This window comes from Vombatus ursinus, unplaced genomic scaffold (genome assembly GCF_900497805.2).
Source record: "Vombatus ursinus unplaced genomic scaffold, bare-nosed wombat genome assembly UNPS02014779.1, whole genome shotgun sequence".
Taxonomy (NCBI): Eukaryota; Metazoa; Chordata; class Mammalia; order Diprotodontia; family Vombatidae; genus Vombatus; species Vombatus ursinus.
Genome location: NW_020954557.1, coordinates 31480034 through 31502472, shown reverse-complemented (window position 1 = coordinate 31502472; position 22439 = coordinate 31480034). Strand labels below are relative to the sequence as shown.

Genomic DNA, 22439 nt, shown 5'->3' with positions numbered 1-22439 from the left:
ACTGCTGCTTACTCATACTCACAGGAGCTCCTAACTTCTTCTGTATCATGCATTTTTTTAGGTATCTGTAGAAGCCTATAGACCTCTTCTCAGAATAATGTTTTTAGGAAGGATTATAAAGTAAACTAATTCAATTGAAAGATATATTTTTTCTCAATCAAATTCACACACCTCCTGAAATCTATTGATGCACCTATAACCCTAACCCTAGTTAAGAACCCTTGACCCATCAGATTTCACAAAGACAGCCAACTCTTACATACATGTTGAAGTATGCTTTTAGACCCACGTGGACTATTCCAAAATAAGCAATTCTCACCAAAACACTGTTTTAAACAACAGCTCTTTAAAACAACCCCATTATGGAATGTATTACAGAAACATATCTTTTTAATTAAAATTTAAACAGGTTAAAATGTTTATCTTAACATTACCAATTCTTGAAAAAATGAGTCTTATTTAAAACTAACAAATAATATTGAGGCAAGCAGTAATAAAAGTCTGAAACCAAGCATGTATATAATCAAAATAATAGGAACTGAAATAGCTGATACCCACACAGATTAATCTTCAATCTATCTAAACTGGCTAACGACTTAAGTTTCCAAAAAGATGGAATTATTTTGGTTTGTTTCCCCTGGAATGTATAAGCACAACGTTGTGGATTAAAACAAAAAGCTACCTGTTAAAGCTAGCTTTAAAACTGTTTTTATTAAACTACAGGCCGACTTGCCTTTCCAGGGCTTTCTGAAGACTTCAAAGCAATGGATAGCAAACAGCTACTCAAAACACCAAAGAATATTTAGCAGTAATAGTGGGTAACACAGTTGCAGATTTTGTTTCAGAGACACAGTGAACTTTTAAGAGCGGCCTTTAAAAAACACATACACATGAACCTACGGTTATCCGCATGTGCATTAAGTCAGAGAGGAAAGGAAGGTGGCAGGAGAAGCAAGGTTAAGGTTGTTATTCCTGTTCTAGTGAGTCACAAGTCCTAAGCATTAGGCAAAAATTAGTTCCACCCTCACTTCTCCCTCCTCCCTACCTTCAAAACATGAAATCACCCTAAGATGTTAACACCCTCTCAAAAGGCCATTACTTAGCAGCCTAGGAGAAACTGGCAGAGTGAGGATGGGTGAGAGTCATCCGGTGAGCCATTTCCTTTTCCATCCCACCCCCTCCCGTCCCCAAATGCTAGGAATGACCGGAACATTGGGGAGTATCAGGTGGGCTCCCCACGGGCCTTTCTGCCCCCACCCCTTCCATTTCTGCTGTTGCCGCCGCAGTTCCATACAGAACAAGCAAGTTTCCCTATCCTCCCCCAGCATCCCCACCCTCCAGCCCTTTCCTGTCGAGCTCATTCCCCGTCCTGGTCACCCCGCCCCCACCGCTGCGCTGGGGAAGAGAAGCAGCTGGGGGGGGGGGCCTTCCCAGAGCCCGATCCCGGCTCCCCAGGGCGAGCGGGGAAATGGCTTCTGGCGGCTTCCTTGGCCAGGCTGCAGGGGCCGGGGCCGCGGCGGAGGTGAGCGCCCCGGACTCCGCAGTTAGGCCGCGCGGGGCCCAGCCCTGACTCTAGCCCGGGGGGGAGGGGGGGTTTCCCCTTGGATGCGTCCTTCAGGCCTCCCTCCCCCGAGCCGCCTGCCCCTCCACCTCCCCGTCCTCCTTCGTCTCTGCCCGGCCCAACCCAGCCCTCCCCGAGTGGCTGCGGCGGCCGTGACTGCCGCTGCCGCTCCCAGCCGGCCTCGGCCGCCGCCCGCAGCAGCCCCGGGGCCTCGGCGGTCCATACCTTCTTGATGTTGTAGAGGCGGGTGAGCATGCCGATGCCGCGGTCGTTGAGGATGGTGAGCTTCTCCGCCAGCTTCTGCTGACTGGGCTGCAGCACCGAGCGCGACATGGTGGTGCCGCCGCCGACCCCGCTCCCCAGACAGCGGCCCGCGGCCTCAGCGCTCCCTCCCTCGCTCCGTGTCCTCCCGTTCGCTCGCTCTCGGCTTCCTCCCTTCCCCGCCCGCCCTCGACCTCCGCCTCAGGAGAGTGTTCCCATGGCCCGCCCGCCCCAGCCCCGCCGGCCGGTGAGCACGGGAGCCGCCGCCGCGGCTGCTGCTGCTGGGGGAGCTGCTTCTGCTCTCGCTGCTGCCGCCACCGCCTCAGGGTCCCTTCCCCCGGCTGCTGTTCACCGGCTCCCGCTGCCTGCCCGCCTACCTTCCTGTCCACCCGTCCTTCCGTCCCCACCCCCGGCTCTCCTTTTCACCCCACCCCCCAGCTCTGAGCCGCCTTTCCCAGCTCCTCCACTAGGTGTGGCGGCGGCGGCGGCGGCGGCGGCGGCGGCGGCGGCGGCGGATCCGCGTCTCCCGGCCGGCCCAAAACGAGGCAGCCTCTCGCAACCCCCCCCTACACCCCCAGGCGCGCACCCGGGTCACCTGATCCATCTCCCCAGCGCCCCTCAGTGGCTGGAGGAGGAACTGCGGGAGCACCAACACGGCTCCCACCCTCAACCCTCCTTCCCCAGCTCGATAGGGGCAGTGGGAGGGGGAGCCTCGAGCCCTCCCTCCCAGGCCAGGCCCTATTCCAGCCCAGTATTGCCTAGTAGGGGGGACTCCAGGACCCTTGCGGAAGAGGGGGGACTCCAAGGGGTTATGGCAGTGCTAGGGTCAAATTCATTTTTGGTTCCCTAGTCTCCCGCCCCTTTTCGCGCTCCCCCAGAGGCGCAGAGAAAGCATCTCCCATGCTACCCGCAGCGGATCACCCAGGACAGAAGCACGGGGGCGGGAGGTTGTCCTCGAGTGTAGCTTCCCAGGGAGTGGGTTGGTCGCTCCCGGCACCTTCCCCCCATCCCTCTCACGCCCCCACCATCACTCCCACTCCTCTGACAGCAGCTCCCGGCAGAACGTCGCAGATGGTGCCCCTCCCCGAGAGGCTGGGATCTCCGCCTCGCTCAACTCTTTCCCACCCCCCACCCCGGCCTAGCGGGTCCCTGCCTCTACCGCCCCGCATCCTCGCACCCCCCCATCTGCTTGAGAGATGGAGTCGGCATCGCGAATCTAGAGCCCAGGCAGGAGAACGTGAGGGTGCTGACATTCTCTTGAACCCCTGCCCCCGTCTTCATCACGAGCCACTTTTTTTGAAAACGCGCTGGGTTTGGGGTTTCTGGGAGCGTTCCCCAATTTTTCCCCTGCTAAGTCAGTTTCAGCTTAGCTGTCTGGTAGCTGTACCTTCTGGTCAAGAACCTTAAATTCCTGCTGCAAGACTGAGCAGAGAGCAGAGAAAGTAGGGAGAGGAGTAGTGGGGATGGGGGGCTCACAGAGCCCTACTGCCTTCGTATTTTTAGGCTTATAGTCCTCCTGTTGTTTGAGTTCTAATTAAATTTGTCTTAATGACAACATACTGTCCAGACCTTTCGACAAAATACACTCTTAACAAATACGGTAGACTTTTTAGCAAAGAAGATATCTCTAGGTTGATCAGAGCACCTGGGAAGACAGATTCTTCATTCCTACAACAGTCATGATTTTTTAGAGAAGGGATAGTCCCCGCACAGGCCTTCCATGCCTTAGTACTTGTCCCCATGAGTTGCCATGTCTAGAAAATTTCATCACCTGGTGGCCAAATCTTAGTTAAGGGATAGTTTCTCCACACAGCTGAACTTCAGATAGCAAACATGCCTTTAGAGTTTGGTAGGCTTTACTGGAGTGGCCTTAAAAGAAATCCAAAGAAAACTCCAAGCCAAGAGGAACAGGAATAGGAGTTTAGTTCACGTGGAAGAAAAATAATTCTATTTAGGTAACAGTTTGCCCACTTGTCCCCATTTGAATCACCATTTTACTTTCCCACATTGTATTAAGTTTTCTAAATTCTCCAAGAATAGTTCGGTTTGGATGAAATGTGGAGAGAAAAATGAGCCATCAGTATCTCAAACTCATTGTAAATAAAGCAACACATCTTTGCCCTCAATCCCAGCCCTCCTCCAAATTTTCCTATTTCTTTTGAGGGCAAAGACAACTTTCCTCTGAGGCACATTTACAGTCTGAGTCTTCCTGGACTCCTCTCTCCCTCACCTGGAATATTCAATTAGGTGCTAAGTCTTCTTGATTTTACCTCCACAAATCTCAGATCCATTCCTTCTATCACCTTTCTGGATTCACACAGGTCACCATCCTAGTTAAGGCCCTTATAAAAATCTTCCTCTATTCCCCGACTATTGCAGTAGCCTTCTAATTGGTCTCCCTGATTGTAGTAACTGCCTTCTCCCATTCATCTTCCACACAGCTGCCAAATTAATACAGTTATTCCTTCTACATCGAAGGGGTTGGGGGCACAGTTGCCCCTAAGATCTGGAAAATCTGTGTAAAATATTTTGGTTGTCCCTTCATACCATACAAGAAGCCTGAAATATTATGGTATTAAAAGTTAAAATATGAGTTTTCATCTGGTGTTTTTATTTAAGTTTTTAAAGTTAAGAAAAGCTGGTGACATATTTATGCGTTTTGTGCAAAATAAATGAATGGCAATAGATTTTTTAAAATTTTATGTACTTCTGTGTGAAAGTCTGTATAATATTTCCCTTAAATATACATTATTTTACTTGTGAGGTTTTTTACTGAATAAATCTGAAATATACAAGCCCTGGATTTGCTACCAAGTGAAGAAATTATTTTTTTTTAATTTCTAATTTTGGAGATCATGTAGAAATCAGAACTCTTACTGTTACTGTGGTTTGAACTGAGGGGAGGGGGGAGGGAGAGAGAATTGTGTGTATGTATATTTCAAAACCTTTTTTAAAATGTAAAAGCTGTACATTTCTGAGAAGTTCTGAATTTTTGTCTTTTTTTTTCCTTCAAGCATTTTATAGTGAGCTTCTTTTATATGTAGCAGACAATTTGAAAGAATACAAAAATATGTGAAGTTCATTTTAAAAAAACTACAGTATATTGTTGGTACTATGCACTAAAAATACTTTGATAAACAGAAACTAATAAAAAACCTCCATTTTAAATGTCATTTATATAGACCTTGTGGATGAGAGCTATATACTTTTACACAGTTTTTTAGATGAATAAACTATTGAATTACTGGGAAAAAAAGATGAAATATGTTGATATATAATATTATACATATATTTTATGCATTTCTGAGTTTCTGAACTTTTTCTGTGTCATCTGCCGGCCTTCCACATATCTTCTTTGGCTTCTGTAAAACTCTCCAAAATTCTCATTTAATTTCTTATGCTGACCCTCAATATATCGAAACCTCCATAAGGATAGTCAAGATGTGGAAGGGTTAACTGTATAACTAAAACATAGTTCTGAAGACGGTTCTGACTCCCCTACTTCAGCCTCTCCCTATTGGATCATGGATTTAGAACCGGAAGGAACCTAGAGGTCATGTAATCCAACACATTAATTTTAAAGATGAAGAAACCGAGGCCTGAAGAGGTTAAGTGATTTGCCCAAGGTTATATTACAATATAGGTAACTGACAAAGCCAGGATTCGAGCTTAGGGCCTCAGTCCAGATCCTATATGCTTTCTACTGCATTCTGCTGCCTTTCATTGCCTCTAGGACAAAACACAAACTTCTCAGCCTGCTATCTTAGATTCTGTTTTTATTGCCCCAGTAAAATAAAAACTCCTTAAAAGCAAAGATTGTTTTTAGGTTTTTTTATCTTTGTATCTCCAGTGCTTTGCATATAGCAGGTGTTGAATAAATGTTTACTGAATTAAATTGAGAAAGTTCATTTTTCTGCCCCACAATCTTGACAGGAATGATTTTACCCATAGGAAGAGAATGTAAGAGATGACCTGTTTGGTATTATTTGAAAAGCATGGGAAAGAAAGATTTCCCTGTCCCCAAATGTTACCCCAATCTTCCTGTCACTGTCCCTAAAAATCTGTCATTACAGACTCATTCCTTTGGGTTAAGGCTTTGCATCTCCAAGAGTCTTATTAAAATGTGTCAACTGGAGTAGACAAGCCTCTAACCTGTGGATGGTCAGGAACCAAACAGAGCAAGTTAGAGACAGGAGAGTCAGGAATCAAACAGAAGTTTAATTTCAAAGTGAGGGAAATGGCTTGCAATCAAGGAGGCAGACTGGACACTTGTGCCAGGGCCCCGCCCCTACTGGAGGGACCCACTTCAGTGGGGCTGAACCTTGATTTATATACTTGTGGCTAGACAAAGAGTCAAACGGGATAGTGTAGAAACAGTAATGAGGCATAACAGCAACAGTGAGGCAAGGTTGTCTAGTGACATCAAGTCCCTTCATAGCAGGGCTTCATGTCTGGGCATGTCTGGTGCATGCCAGAACTCAGGGACCATCAATTCCAGAAGGTAAGCACAAAGGATTGTTGTTATGCCAAGCTCAGGGCACAGCTTGCTTGCTGGGCCTTAGCTCTGGAAAACTATTAGGGTATCTCGTAATAGTACCTTGACAAATGTATACACCCCTGGTGAGGTAACATATTGAACAGTCATCAATCATTAATACATTGAGGGAATTAGTTTATCAGATTGCTTTCTAACCTGACAGTTAGCCAAAAGGGAATGGAACAAAATACAATTTTGATAGGAAGGAACAAGGAGGGAAAGGTTTGAAGCATGGGCTGAGCAACAAAGAAGCAGCATATGAAGGGTCCAGGGAGAGGTACCAAGAAAAAAAAGTTACTGAAGGGAAAATTGGGAAGAGGCCAAGAATGAATTTCCTATACTTCACAGTTTTGCTTAGGGCCAGCACTACTGAGTACCACCAAAAGGGAACTGTTTGTTTCTATTTTTTTTAAAGGGGCCTACAGCACACAGGAAAGGACAAAAAAAAAAAATAGGTGTGCAAATTTGAATACAACAGTTTGTCCTCATTAAAAAGCCATTGGTAGAGCACTGACATATTCCTGGAAGGATTCACACCTTTGCAGCTGCTTGTGTTCAGGGGGCCTAAATCGGGAATCACAGGACCATGGATGGTAGAGCTGAGAAACCATCTAATCCAGAGGTTCCCAAACTTATTTGGCTTACCACCCCCTTTTCAAAAAAAAAAAAACTACTTAGTGACCCCCTGGAAATCTACTTTCTTTAACCCTTTAATGGTTTTTTTAAAAAAATTTGTGTCATTTAAAAAATATACATTTTTAAATGATGCATTTAAATTTAATAATTTATTGTAAATTTGTGGGGTTTTTTCCTGCACTGAAATTTTGATGATGCAGTATTGCATCATGTAACCACATAGTATCATATTGTAAACAAGTCATTACATGCACATATTCCTGCTGACGCATGCTGGACTTCCAGACAATGCATGACATACTTGCCTGCCACCACTTGCTTGTTAAGACCTGTTGACTGACTTGACCACTGATCAGTTATAACTTGCATTTTGTGTGTTTTTATGGAAAATAATGTAATCACTACGACTTTAACTATGTTAATAGATGAAACATGTACAAATGGTTTTTCAAAAAATTTTTTATCTTCTCATCTTTCCTTATGCTTCCACCACCCCTTTATTTTTATTTAATGTCCCCCAATTGCATTGAGGTTACTACTGCCCCTCATTCCAATGCCCCCCAGAGGGTGCTATCACTCATTTTGGGAACTTATGAACTACTCCAACCCTTTCATTTTATTGAAAAAGAAACTGAGAAATAGGGAAATTAAGTGACATACCTGAGGTCACACAAATAGTATCAGAGGTAAAATTTAAACTCAGGTGTTCAGATTCCTGAGAGAATAGTCTTAGTACTAGGTTTTTATTATAACCCATTTTTAGATGTATAAAGGAATCATCTACTAGAATGAAAGATAATTTATCTAGATGAAATATTTGCAGTTCTTGTACTTGTTTACATTTTTCCTCGGAAAGTAATATCATTAAAATATAAGACTTTGAAGCTCACCTACATGTATAATGCAAAGTCCACTGTTGGTACTGAACTAATAATAATATATTTTATCATGCACCTATGATTACTAGGCAATTTTAACAATTTTGTGTCCTTTATATTTCCTTTGGTTCAAGACTATTAAATATCATACTATGTGAATTGGCTTGTAAAGTTTTTATGAAAAGCTGATTATGTTGTTATGATTTTGTGCTGCAGCTGAATATTTGTATATAATCATTTTCTGGGGGAAAAAAATCACGAAAGGACCCTTAGGCCCTTAGGAAATACTTAGGAAACTAATTTTCTTTTCAAGAGCATTATAGGAATCCCTAGTTTCCTTCACCATAGCATGAATATTCCTGACAGCTCCTGTGGTGTTAAAGATTTTAAAATATCTCACTTCAGTTAAAAGAGCTCTGCTAATGTGTCCCAGGAATATATAGAGATAATTAAAATTATTATATGTCTTTAGAGAAAATGTGGGAAGCAGATGATAGCTCCATATTTATAACAGTCTTGGCAAGAGTCATCTGACTTGGATATCTTGTGTTTGGAATGTGACTTTATTTAATTTTTTTTTTTTTTTTGGTCAGGACCTGTGATTTTATTGGCATCAGGAGCTCCCTTTAAGGAAACTACCTCTAACAATGAATGAATGAATGAATGAATGAATGAATGAACACTGAGCTAAGTGTTAGGAATAAAATAGAAAATTAAGACAGTGTTTGCTCTCAAGGAGTTTGCATTCCAGAGACTTTAAAGGAGACTTCAGCTGCAAATTGGATGGGAAAGTCCCATGGTCCTTGGAGTACAGCAACATAGCATAACAAATGGTAATACTTCATCTTTAATGTCGTTTCCACATATAAAACCCTATCCATTTCTTATGTTGAACTTTTGACAAAGCCAAGGACTTTGGTTTTGAGAATTTTGTTTTCTGATTCTTCAGTAGCTAAGGCTTCTGAGCAAGCAAAGGCTATACCATCTGCAGAAGCAGTAGCCAAATCACATCTACTTAAGAATTACTTCTAAATAATGAATGTATGCACTGGGCTGGAAAAAAGGAGGTATTGCTCTTTCCAAGGCTTAGGGAGCAGAGAGTTTAAGCCAGCTCTCTATCCATTATACCAGACCATGCCAATTGTTATTAGAACAATTCTTATGTAAGGGTACTGCCCCTTTCATATGTGGGTATATTTTATCTGCTCAAAGAGTTGTAAAAAATGACACAGATGCAGAAAACACCAAGAATATCAGCTTGAAGAGTTCTTAGGAACTGCTAGAAAACAGCACCTGAGATAAAAGTATTGATGGCTTGGAATGAAAGCATGCCCCTCAAATGCAAATGCCTAATTACAGAGATGACTGTAGGGCATTGTTTTCCAGCCACTAATTTGAGTATGACTATTTTCAGGACTTTAGAGTATATTATTGGACCTTTAAAACTCTTTCTAATATGTCCTTTTCCTATATTTCCAGTTTCCTTACCTTTTACTATTATCAATAAACTCTATAATCCAGCTTCACTGGCTTATTTGCTTCTCTTTGACTATGACATTCCAACTTCTGTCTCTGAGACTTTTCAATATCTGTTTCCCAAACAAGGAATACTAATTCTCCTCACTTCCACTTCTTAGTTTTCTTAGCTTCCTTCAAAAACCAGTTCAAATCCATTCTTTTGTAGGAGACCTTTACCAGTACCTCCTACTAATTCCTTCTTCTCCAAGATTACAGTCTATCTATTTGGTATGTATCCTTTTTTGTACCTAGTCATTTATACTTCATCTCATCCATTAGAATATGAGCTCTCTGAGGTCAAGGACTGTATGTGTACCTTTATTTGTATCCCCAATGTTTATCATATTGCCTGACACATAGTGAACACAGTAAGTAGTTGTTGAATGAGTAAATAACAAAATCTTCATTAAAGAACTGTTTGGGGACTATGCAACTATAGCAAGATAACTACTATATATGACAAAATATAGATTTGGGATTTCTTAATCTAAGTTAGAGATGGGTCATTACACAAAAGGAGGCTCTGGTTTGAGACATTAGAAGCCAGATCAGAAAATCATAAGCTAACTGAGAAATCATCTTGAAAAGACATAGAGAAAGAGCTGATTAGTATAAAGGAAGAATCCTCCTCTTGGGTGAAGACCTGATTTGAGAGTGGGGGAAGGCTACCTTGCTTTCTAGTATCATCTACATTTGAAAGAATATAAGCCTCAAAGATTTGTCTACTTTGTCCTTTACTTTGTAGACCCCAGGTTTAAAGGAAACTGATTTTCACTGAAAGAATATCAATCAGCTTCAGTGCCTAACCAAGAGAGATCTGGAAAGCTCTGCAAGCCTTAGGCTTAAGATAGCTCTTAGCCAAAAGAGCTCTGCTTCAATGACCTCAGAGTTGCAGAAAAATTATTTTATCTAGTGGGAGAGTGGAATGGTCTTGATCAGTAGGTGCTGACTGTTCCATGAGGAGACTACAGACTTCCTAGCTGGGAGTCTAGCATCATGAGTTTGCTCAACATGAGAATTTTCCTGTCCATGTGTCTCACTGCCAGATTTCCACAAGTTTGTATATACTCTCTTCCCACAAACACTGTGTGCATTGATGTGAGAGTGTGACCCAGGTTTAGGGGCAGACTGTTATGTTTTGATTATTCTTACTTTTGCCTTTTCATTTAGTAAATATAATTTATGTTTCAGAGTTTACAGTGTTGTTGTAACTTATTTGTGTAATGGGAAGCACATTGATGGAAGGCTTAGGAACAATGTTGTGGGTATAGACACATTTCCCAAATATCAACAGGGAGAGTGAGTTGTAGCTGCACAGCCATCCTTCAAGGAATCGAATGACTTTCCTGGTTGGGTGAGTAAAGTAGTCCCATTTCAGGAAGAGAGAACCTGGAGAGAACTGGGGAAATGGGGGGGTGGGTATCTCAGTACCATGCCTTTTATGTCCACTATACTTATAAGAGCTTCCCATTTTTAAGGAAACAGTATACAAAAATCCAACTTTTAAAGCAAATTGGGAGAGTCAAGTCAGCAACCATATATTAAGCACCTACTATATGCCAGGCACTTTGCTAAATGCTGGGGATACAAAGAAAGGCCAAAAAAGGAGTTTCTGTTCTTTGTAATTACTGTCTTTAGAAAAAGATTTAAACTTAGGATTCTTTTAAATAATGAACTAATCAAGTATATTTATTTATATGCAGATTCTTCTTAAATATATTTATTGAACAAAGCTAGGCATTTAGGTCAAAATTTCAAGGATGTGCAACTTCATGTGTGGGTACTCTCTTTATCACAACCCTTCAAAAACTTTTAACTTAGTAGATGGTCTTTGAGAGTTGCTGTGACCAAAAAAAAACCTGTAGCCAACCTTGTGATGAATCTCTCCAAACTTAGCTAGATTTATCCTTAACAACAGATATCTATCTCTCTACCATCTTCAAAGACTTTCCAGTTTGATAAGAACTACCTAAGCTTGAGCTTCCATGATAGCTTGAACAAATCTGAGGTCATGTCTATGCAAGGATGAGATATCTGAGTAAGACTTTGGTGAAGAATACCCATATTATAATAATGAAATCACTCATAATGAAAATCTTGAAAGCATTTAATGGACATTTTCAGATTATTTTAATGTTAATCCTAAACTACTCTATTATCATTGCCCAGGCAGCTGATTACAGAAGTCTTTCCCAAAGTGTGGGGTAAAGGACAACAGCTCCCTATTTATTATGGCCTAGGGTGTCCCTATGTGTTCATCAAAACCAAATTCTAGTGCTTAAGATTGACAAATCAATGTTGTTTCCCAACTCTAAAACCAGTGTCAGTCTTCAAAAAGGCCACTTGTTCATGATGGAATGGTAATGGAGAAAATGGCAAATTTGAAGTTGCGGCAATAATATGTGTTTATATTTTTATATCAGTATAATGTATGCGGTTGTTCATGTCTGTGGGCTACATATGTATGATACTTTATCTCATTTTACAACTTTGTGGTTGCATATTCAGCATTTCAGAGACCTTATTTCCTTAGATATTTTTCCTATAATTGGAACATAGTGTCACTAAAGTGCTAAACCATCCACACTGCAAAGTATGTTCTTAACCTGAGATTTAGCTTACAATTGTGAATTTTCTAGGACAGGTATACAAAGATCACTATTTTAACCACTAGGTTCAATTTAATGAAAGTCAGCATGGAAAAGTGGGTAGAGTGCTGACTTGGGAGTTAGGAAGACCAGGTTTAAGAGCCTATTTCAGACACCCATGGTGTAAACTTAGGCATGTCACCTAAACTCATGGGCCCTTATTTTCCTTATCTGTAAATTGAAGAGGGGTGGTACTCAAAGGTCTCTTTCAGCTCTAAGTCTATGATATATTTCTCACTAATCCTCAATTTAACAATTTATTCCAATACTGATTTTTAAAATACCAATATTAATTACATTGCCTCTAACTTACTTAGCTTCTTAGCTTTAGGGTTAGAAGCCCTTTCCAGCAAATGTACATGATTCTTCATATCAAAAGTTAATACTTGCCTTTCAGAAGCTTTGTGCTTTCTATTATACTATCCTCTAATTGCAGGTAAGGCCTAAGAGACAAAAAGGAAATCTATTTAAGACTTTTCTATTCTGAATGTAAATATCCAATTATAGGTTTTCTTCTATCAGACGGAAGAAACAAACCTTTTTAAAGCACCTGTTATGTGCCAGGCTCTATGCTAAGCCATTTACAAATATTATCTCATTTGATTCTCACAACAACCCTGAGAGGTAGGTGTTATTACCCCCATTTTACAGTTAAGGAAACTGAAACAAAGAGGTTAAAGTGACTTAGTTACTTAAGTATGAAACTTAAGAGCCTTACTTAAGTAGTCCAGGGTCTGAAGCAGAATTTGAACTTAAGTCTTTGTGGACTCCAGGTCCAGTTATTATCATATGATATAACATTTGTAAAAAGCACTTAGCATGTTGCCTGGCACATAGTAGGTGCTACATAAATGCTTATTACTTTCCCCTGTCCACTGTGACACCTAGCAAAAGGATTTTGTTACTTTTTTTCTTAAAACAAGTAAAACACTTGTTTTCCCATCATATTTCTGAAAGCTGCTTACAAAATGTGACTTGAAATTTATAATAGCAATATCCTTCATCCTTAAAGAAGCCATATGACACCTGACTTGAAATCAGGGCTCAAATCCTGCCTCAGACACTTACTAGCACTGGGACTCTGGATAAAACATCTTTAAGCCTCAGTTTCCTAATCTGCAAAATAGAGACAATGAGACAATAATAGCACTTTCCTCATGGTGTTGTGAGAACCAAATAAGAAAGTGTATGTAATGTATTTGGCAAAACTTAAAACACATAAGCTATTATTATCATAGAGTGAAACACATAGGAATTACAGTAATCAGAGAAATATTCAATTTTATTCACTTACACAAAAAGTAGGATTACATGGCAATCTAATCCACTAAGAATATCTTTTAAAAATACATTTTTAGGGGAAAAAATAGAGCAACAAAGAAGGAAAATAAACATTTTTCACAATAGTAGCTGAACTAGAGTTAAGTGGTGGCCAGATATTACAATATAGTGTAAATAAAATTAAGATGAACCTAAATGTAAGACAGGATGCCTCTGATAGTCAAAGGGGTAGATGCCATAAATAGAACTGATCTGGAAAGTCCAAAAAGAAAGCAATGCAGCTAGGTGGCACAGTGGATAGAGTACCGGTCCTGGATTCAGGAGGACCTGAATTCAAATGTGGCCTCAGACACATACATAACACTTACTAGCTGTATGACCCTGGGCAAGTTACTTAACCCCATTGCCTAGCCATGAAAAATTAATTACAACCTTGATCTTGAACATTCCCAAACACATCTAACTAGAATCATTTTTATGAGCTGTTAGTGTTTTGGTTACACAGTTCACATTTTATTTGTTTTTGCTCTATACCATCTAGAGGCAAATTTGTCTTTTCCTCTAAAGTTCTTCTTAAAATAAACTCAGTTTTCTCTGAGGGAAAATTCTAACTTAATGAAGAATTTAATTTTATGATTAGTTTTAATTTTCTCAGCTCCCTTTATGCTGCTAGAAATGCATATGCTGGGGTTTTGGGGTTTTGGATTTGTTTGTTTTTTGTAATTCAATTTTATACTAATTTTTTCTACTTATATAGTATTGGTGAAATAAATACTGGTATATGCAAATATTAGTTTGATCTTTAAAATGGTTTTGATCTTAATTTATATATATATATATATATATATATATATACATATATATACATACATATGTAGAGTACCCCAGAAGTCTTAGTATAGTTATAAGTTTGAATACCTTGGATATAAAAACATGTATGTATATATGAATGTTTATACATAAATATTTATATTCATGTATTTATGGAATAGAAACAGAAATACAATCACTAATAAACTAAACAGTGGATTAGGATATAGACTAGATTTTTCAGCAATTCATGGGTGATAAATGAGACATGACCTCCAACCCCTGCCCCCCTATATAAACTGAAAGATAGGGAATAAATAAAATCAAGTGTACTATACAGAAAACATGCTCTGCACACAAGGATACTTCCTATGGTAATTATTAAACATAACAAGAGAATATAAAATGGTAAGGATATAGGAAGATGAGCAGCTGGAAGTATATTTGGTAATGGCATCTCCTCAACTGACCTTTTCCCCTACCCCAGCCCCTGCACATCCCTCCCCCATTGAACACAGTTACTCTATGTGAATCAACCACAAGCATGTTGCACCAGCAGGGAAAGAGACACTACTGATGTTTACAGGGAATAGTTGTGGGGAGGAGAACTGGAAAGAAAGTGGAAGACAATTTCATTGATATAGATAAGGAATTCCCAGTGGAGAAACTCTCTCTACCAATAGAGATAAGCTGCTGTTCTGCAAACTCTAGTCCTAGAGAGTTACCTGAGGGCACTGAAAGATTGAGTGATTCCTTAGAATTACACAGTTAGTGTGTATCAGAGTTTGAAAGGAGGTCCTTCCTGAGTCTCAGGCTAGTTCTCCATCTACTATGCCAGTACTCAAAGTATAGTTGGAGGACTCTTGGGATACCCCAAGACCCTTTTGGGCAGAGGTCCACTAGATCAAAACTACTTAAATAATAATGCAAAAATGTTTTGATTTCTAATATAATATCAATAGCTATTACCCACATAAGTCAAATTTCTAGTAGAGATCTTCAATAATTTTTAAGAATATATAGGGGCGGGGGCAGACCCAAGATGGCAGAGAAAAGCCAGGAAGTTGCCTGAGTTCTCTCCAGTTTCCCTCAAACAACATTAAATCAAGCCTCTAAACAAATTCTGGAGTGATCCAACCTACAAAAAGATGGAGTGAAACAATTCTCCAGCCCAAGATAACTTAGAAGGACTTCAGGAAAGGTGAACTTCAGAATCTTCCTAAGACAATTCAAATGGAAGCTGGGGTGTCCAGGCAAGCCAGGGGAAGACTCCTGCCCACAGAACAGATCAGCAACCGAGGTCCCAGTGGCACAGCAGACCAACTGTGAGGCCTACCCACGAAGCAGGCAAGCTGCCAGCCCTGGAACGTTGGGCACAACAGGAGTGATAAGGCCGGCTGCAGTGAGCAAGTCAGAGGCCCTAGCACTGTAAGCCAGTGACCAGACCCCTTGCGCCCAGCGCAAGAAGCTTGGGACAGTGCCCCCTGTACCCTAAGAGCAGAGTTCAATTTTAAAAGTCACAAAATAGGCTAGAAAATGAATAAACAAACAAACAAAAAGCCCTGACCATAGAAAGCTACTGTGATGACAGGGAAGATCAAAACATAAACTCAAGAGGACAACAATGTCAACATGCCTACATGCAAAGAAGCTTCAAAGGGGAATCTGAATTGGTCTCAAGCCTAAAAAATCCTTTTGGAAGAGTTCAAAAGGAATTTTAACAATCAAGTGATAGAGGTAGAAGAAAAATTGGGAAAAGAAATGAGAGTTATTCAAAATAATCGTGAAAAAAAGGATCAACAGCATGGAAAAGGAAACATAAAAATTGGCTAAAGAAAACGACTCCTTTAAAAAATAGAATTGGCAGGGAGGCGATCTTAGTGCCCGTCACTGCTGCACTCCCCCAGCAGCCCTGGAGCCCGGCCATGCTGCAGAGACCCTTGGGAAGCGAGCCTGGGACCCCAGGCCTCTGGAGGGCACAACTGGGACTCCCCAAACGCCATTCGGCAGCTTTTCGATCCCCTGTGCCCACTCCCAAATCTGGCCAGGCTGATGAGACCAGTGAGGATTCCCTACAACTGGAAATCCAGGGGCTAAAGTAAAAGAGGGACACTTTGGATCAGGAGATCTCCCAGTTGATGGCTGAAGGCTATGTTATGTCCGAGTTGGAAGACCACATTTCCCTGCTCCATGAGTACGATGACATTAAAGATGTGGGCCAGATGTTAATGGAAAAATTAGCCAGCATCAGAGGTGTTACCACCAAGGAGCTGTATCCTGAATTTGATCTGGACATGAATGACTAAGCAGAAAGATGGATTCCCCTGCGTCCTCCTAAGGCAGGGGTAGGCAAAAAGACAGAAAGAGAGCATGAAGACAAAACCTACAAGATTTCTAAGAGAGGTCAACATGGCAGAGAAAGTATTCATAAGTGGCTTTCTAGAAAAGCTTGGCTCATTTGGAAGGGAACATTGGTGGCGGTGGTGGGGGGTGGGGGGGTGGGTGAGTGCGCATGGTTGTTGAGGGGGTGATTTCTCAGCTCTACAATTCTCTGAATTCTTAGTATTTCAGGTAACCCATCACTAGTATTCTTGACTATGTACTCTTTGTGTGTATCTATATTATATAAAAAAAAATTTCCCTTGTCCATAAAAAAAACAATAGAATTGGCCAAATTGGGGGGAAAAAATCCATGGAAGAAAACAACTTCTTAAAAAGTAGAATTGGCCAAATGGAAAAGGAAATACAAAAGCTAACTGAAGAAAATAATTCCTTAAAAATTAGAATGAAGCAAGTGAAAAATGACTCACTGTGATTTTTTTCTTAGATTTCCGGTTCAGCACTTGATCTAATGTGTTTTCTAGATCTTTGAGGAGTTGTGTTGTTAGTCTTTTCTGCTACTCTGCCAAGTGAACTCTGCTCCCCAAGAATGCTACTAAATAAAGACAAAAGAAAATAAAAAAAATAAAAACAATATATGGGGACGCTGAGACCAAAAAGTATGAGAGCTGCTAATCTAGGCTATCCTAGCTCTAACAGGAGCTTAGTTAGTTTATATATGTATGTACATATGTATGTATATGTGTGTGTGTGTATATATATGCATATATATATAGAGAGAGAGAGAGAGAGACAGAGACAGAGACAGAGAGAGAAAGAGGGAGAGAGAGAGACAGAGAGAGATGTATCACCCTATAACCTAGTCACAACGGGTCTCTTTGGTCCTGAGATTCGCCACAAGATCCAACTAGGAGCTGATCAGCTCTGCAGGGTCTACAGTCAGACCCTTTTATACTCAAGAGTTAAACAAACTTCTCTGCTGCGCTTTTCCTAATGCATCATTCCTGGGTAAAGAACATTCTCATGCAATTCTGAACGAACTGGCAAGAAAAAAGTAGCCCTAGAAGAATGTTCATCCTGTGTTTTACAACTTCTTTGTTGCCTAGAAGTTATACTTACAGATTCACTGTCACTGTGGCTATGCCCCACATCCCCATTCAAAAACATTTTCTGTCTTCTTCAAGGGGATGGCAACCTTTCAAATATGGAGTACCAAGGCACCGACCTCTGTTTTTTATACTTTGAGTTTGGGGAAAAGAGCAAACATGGCAACTCTCATAAGGTGAGTACAGCACTGGGTACTGATTTGAGAAAGTATTAGGGGAGGGGATGATGGTGGTGACAGCAATTTGTCATCAAGTCCATAAAAAATAGGTTTACATGCCATCTTATTACATGCAGTCATATTATCAGTTAACACACATGCTAACCCTTATAATGCACAATGATAAAAAGTCAGATGTTTGGAAAGTCTAGTTTTCATTTTATTATGTTTTGTCTACATGGAAAAATTAGGTGAAACTGGAACCCGAATATTGATTTTCCATGAGCGTTGCCAGCAATCTGTTTTTTTTTGTTGTTGTTGTTTTTTGTTGTTGTTGTTTTTGTTGTTGTTTGTAATGTGGTGAAAGATCTGACCTGGGTCAAAAATAAATCTGTATGGTTGGCAACAACTGCCTGAATCAAATTAGAACTACCTGGTTTAAGTTGGTTGCTTCTTGTAGACCAGGGGTTCCAAACTCGATTAGAAAGACCCCTAAAACATACATAAAGATCGCTGTGGGTCACAGGTTGACTTATAAAATTACATATTAACATTATCTTTGTTCCACTGTGTTTTAATTTATTTTGTTAAATATTTCTCAATTACATTTTAATCTAGTTTAGGCAGCGCTTGGGAGTGTTGCAATGTGCCACTAGTGAGCCAAATTTTGACACTTCTATAATTGGCTATGCCTTATGTACCATCTATCTATCCCTCAAGACACAATGGGGCTGGCCAGTGCAAGCATATCTTGCCTTGAGCTTACTCTGCCTTTGTCCTCCTTCTACCTGCTCTCCCCACCTTACTCCTTCTCTGAGAACAGTAATCAAATCACTACTACTATTGCTACTGGAAGAAGTATGATAATCTACTGACCTATACTCCACTCACAATCCTTCTGACTGGTGACCAAAACACCTTTTTCTTGATCACCACTCCCTAGATGTGTTCTATACCTCCAGTTCTTTGAAGGCAGAAACTGTCTCCAGTTTGTATTTGTATCCTCAGCACCTACCATAGTGTCTGGCACAAAGGGGCACTTAATAAATGCTTGTTGATTGACTAACACTGACTGACTGATTCTAGATGCAAATAGAATTTTTCTTGTATCTTCTACATGCTTGTCAAAAGGTGCATTGTTTTGAGGAAAAAGCACTGAACCATTAGTTTATAGACATTCTAGTCCTAGCTCTGCCATTAACTAGCCATAGGATCTGTCTGGATACTAGGAGACACCCTACTTTTCAGAGCTAAGGCCCAGTAAACAAGCTATGCCCATGAGCTTGGCACGATTCTTTGCAGTCACCCTCTGGATGATCTCACCATTGGTATAAGTATTGAGACCTCCCCACATTGCCTCGGGTCCCCCACATCCCCACTAGGGGCAAGACTTCTGCACACAAGTACTTGCTTGCAAGCCCTTTCCCTCACTTTGAAATTAAACTTCTGTTTGATTCCTGACTTACCTGTTTCTGACCTCTTGGGCTCTTGCCACACACAGGTTAGAGGCCAATTTGGTCCAGTTGACAGATCATATCCAAATTAATTAACCTATTTGTACTTTACTTTAAAAAAAAAAAGACTTGTTTTGTAATTTTATTAGAAAAAAATATACCCAAAAAAAGTCTCTCTTCTCTCCCAGCTGTCAAGTTGCAATAAGAGAAAGTCACTGAGTCCTTTCAGAAAAGGAAGGCATTTTCCTGCGGAGTTGAAACCTCATAGCCCTCTTCAACAGAGCTGCTAAGAAGCCACCAGGTCTATCTGTATGCAGCCAGGGGCTGTCGGTCCTGCTGCTGGATTTATTTATGAAATAAGGGATTTGGACTGTGTATTTAAGGCTCCTTCTAGCTTTAAAATTCTTTGTAGATTTGAGCTGGAAATGAATCAGTTTTTTTAATTCTATTATTGTTTCTGAAATCCTAGGTGAGCTTATCTCTTTTTTGTGATTTAATTCTTTCATCTTCCCTATCAGGATAACTTATGTTAAATAGGTTTAAAGATGCCAACAAAAGAACCTCAACAGCAGAAGTTGGAGCCACTTGAATTGACTGAAGAAATAAACTGTTTGGCCTATGATGAAGCCATCATAACCCAGCAGGACTGAATTCACCAAGAAATTGCTATCCAAAACCCACTGGTCTCCAGGAGCCTAGAGTTCTCTGTCTTTTACAAGGAGTACGGGCATATTTTGTTTTATTATGCTTAGCTTTATTGCACTTCACAGATATTGTGGGTTGGGTTTTTTTTGTTGTTGTTTTTTCAAATTGAAGGTTTGTGACAACCCTGAGTCAATCAAGTCTATTAGAACCATTTTTCCCAACAGCATGTGCTCACCTTGTGTCCAGTGTCACATTTTGGTAATTCTCCCAATATTTCAATTTTTTTCATTAGTATTATATGTGTTATAGTGATCAGTAATCTTTGATGTGGCTATTATAGGACAGCAAACTTAATGCACGCTGGTTATGTTCTGACTGCTTCACTAACCAAGCTGTTCCCCCCTCTTTCTCCTTCTCCCCCTGCTTTCCTATTCCTTGAGACACAAAAAATTAGGTCATTTAATACCCTACAATGGCTTCTGAGTGTTCAAGTGAAAGGAAGAGTCAATAAATGTAGCAAACTTAACTGTTGTCTTATTTTGAGAAATTGCCACAGCCATCCCAACCTTCAGCAGCTACCAATATGGAGGCAAGACCCACCACCCACAAAGATTACTACTCACTGAAGGCTCAGATTATGGTTAGCATTTTTTTTTAGCAATAAAGTATTTTAATTAAGGTATGTACATTGTTTTTTCAGATATAACAATATTGCGCACTTAATAGACTACAGTATAATATAAACATAACTTTTATATGCACTGGTAAACAAAAAATTTGTGTGACTCGCTTTATTGCGGTGGTCTAGAATCAAATCTGCGTTATTTCTGAGGCATGCCTGTATTCAAAAGGCAACATCAAAAGAAGAACAAGAATCTACACAAAAAAATATTCATTCTTACACAAGACCAGGTGTGATGGTGATGCTTCTACTGAGCTCTGAGTTTTCCCACCCGGAGGCCCTTCTGGAGGATAGCAAATAGCTGCAGAGGTTTAAAGTCATCTCTGCCAAGAGTAAATTCAATTCAACGAACATTTATTAAGCACCTCCTAAGTGCCAAGCTCTGGAGAAGGTAATGGCAAATGACTCCAGTGTCTTTGCCAAGAAAACCCAAAATGGGGCCACAAAGAGTGAGACATGACTGAAATGACTGAACACGTGTCGGTCATTTGATTGGTTGTTAACCTTCATTCTCTAAGAGGACCAAAATGAAATCACTATATTAATGTCAAGTTACAATGTGTCTATCTGTGGCTGATCAGACCAATATGAACTCAGAATGCTCTCCCATAGATTGGGCACAAATAGTCCATGTAAACATTTGGGGTAGATTCTCTAAATTTGAGCACCTTGTGTTTCTTTGAAGCTACTGCCGTTCTGCTTCACTAGCAGAACATAGCACCTTCTTTGATGAGGGCATGCCAAACTGGGTGGTCCTGTGCCAGTGTCTCTCAATGTGTCCCATGTCTCACGGATGATTCTGAAGTTCTTCAGAGAGACCTTGAGAATGTCCTTGCATTGCTTCTTCTGACCACCAAGTGAGCACTTGCCTTTTGTGAGTTCTCCATAAAATAGTCTTAGAAGCTACTTAGGGTTGGCATTAGAACAATGTGGCCAGCCCATCAGAGTGCAAAGCACTGTGTTAAGCACCAGATATACAAGTAAGAAAGACAGTCCCTGTTCTCAGGGAGTTTACAATCTAACTGGGGAAGGCAATTCACAAAAGGAAGCTGAAAGGGGGAAGGGCAATGGGGGCGTGATGTTTGGTGGTGTCAAAGCAGAGCTGCCTTGAAAAGTGGAGTTACCTGGAAAATTCTGATATGAGCCCTTTACTAAGGGAGGCTTTGGAAGGCTTTATTGCCCTACTCACTAGTCCTCTAATCAGAGCAGAGAGGCAACTGAGGGAGTTGAAAAGGTATTGAGTATCAAAAACTGAGTCAGTCTGCAGGGTTATGAGAAAACCTAGTGTCTCAGGGCTTCACTGAGTTCACAATGAAAGATTTCCACAACATATTCATGGATTCAATCAAACAGGTGGAGAAACAGACCTCAGAGGTCCAGCTATTTACGTTCTTCAATGACCAGAGTTTCTCAGTCCACCTACAGCTGTCCAGCTCCTCCCACCAGCAGCCTGAAAGCAAATTCTTCAAGCACTTCTTTGAGGGCAGAGGACTTTTATCAGCAGGAAATGGAGCCCTGCCCCTGCCAGCTCTGGAGCTTTTACCACCAGCCCTCCCATCCCCTGCTAACTGAGGGAAGTACATGGGTATAAGTACAGAAAGGTTTTTTTGTGGTTGTAAAAGGTAATATTTAACTCCTCTTTTGTTCCCTACCACCCGCCCCCATCACCCGTGACCTTGAGTATTTTATTAAAGGGAATGCTGGTGGTGAGGGAAAAAAAGTTACTATATATATAGATAATTAAGTAACTGAGGGAGGTAGTGTGGCACAGTAGACTGAGCACTGATGCTGGAGTTACTGGACCTGGGTTCAAATCCTCCCTCTTTTCCGAACAATCTTTATGAGTTTCCACGGACCTCAGTTTCAATCTTCTGTAAAATGATAGAATTAGTTGGACTTGACTGCCTCTGAGGTCTCTTCCAGC

The 22439-nt window shown here is 40.8% G+C and overlaps 1 protein-coding gene and 1 pseudogene across 1 annotated transcript in view; one reads left to right on the top strand and one right to left on the bottom strand.

The window, feature by feature from the left end:
* NCKAP1 (NCK associated protein 1) overlaps nucleotides 1–1928 on the bottom strand; it is a 131672-nt gene extending 129744 nt beyond the window's left edge. The window contains exon 1 of the mRNA XM_027865846.1: nucleotides 1787–1928. Within this exon, the coding sequence (XP_027721647.1) occupies nucleotides 1787–1894 (108 nt within the window). The 5' untranslated portion in view covers nucleotides 1895–1928. The remainder of the gene's footprint in view (nucleotides 1–1786) is intronic.
* Nucleotides 1096–22106, top strand: LOC114045855 (annotated as a pseudogene).
* Nucleotides 22107–22439: the final 333 nt, after the last annotated feature.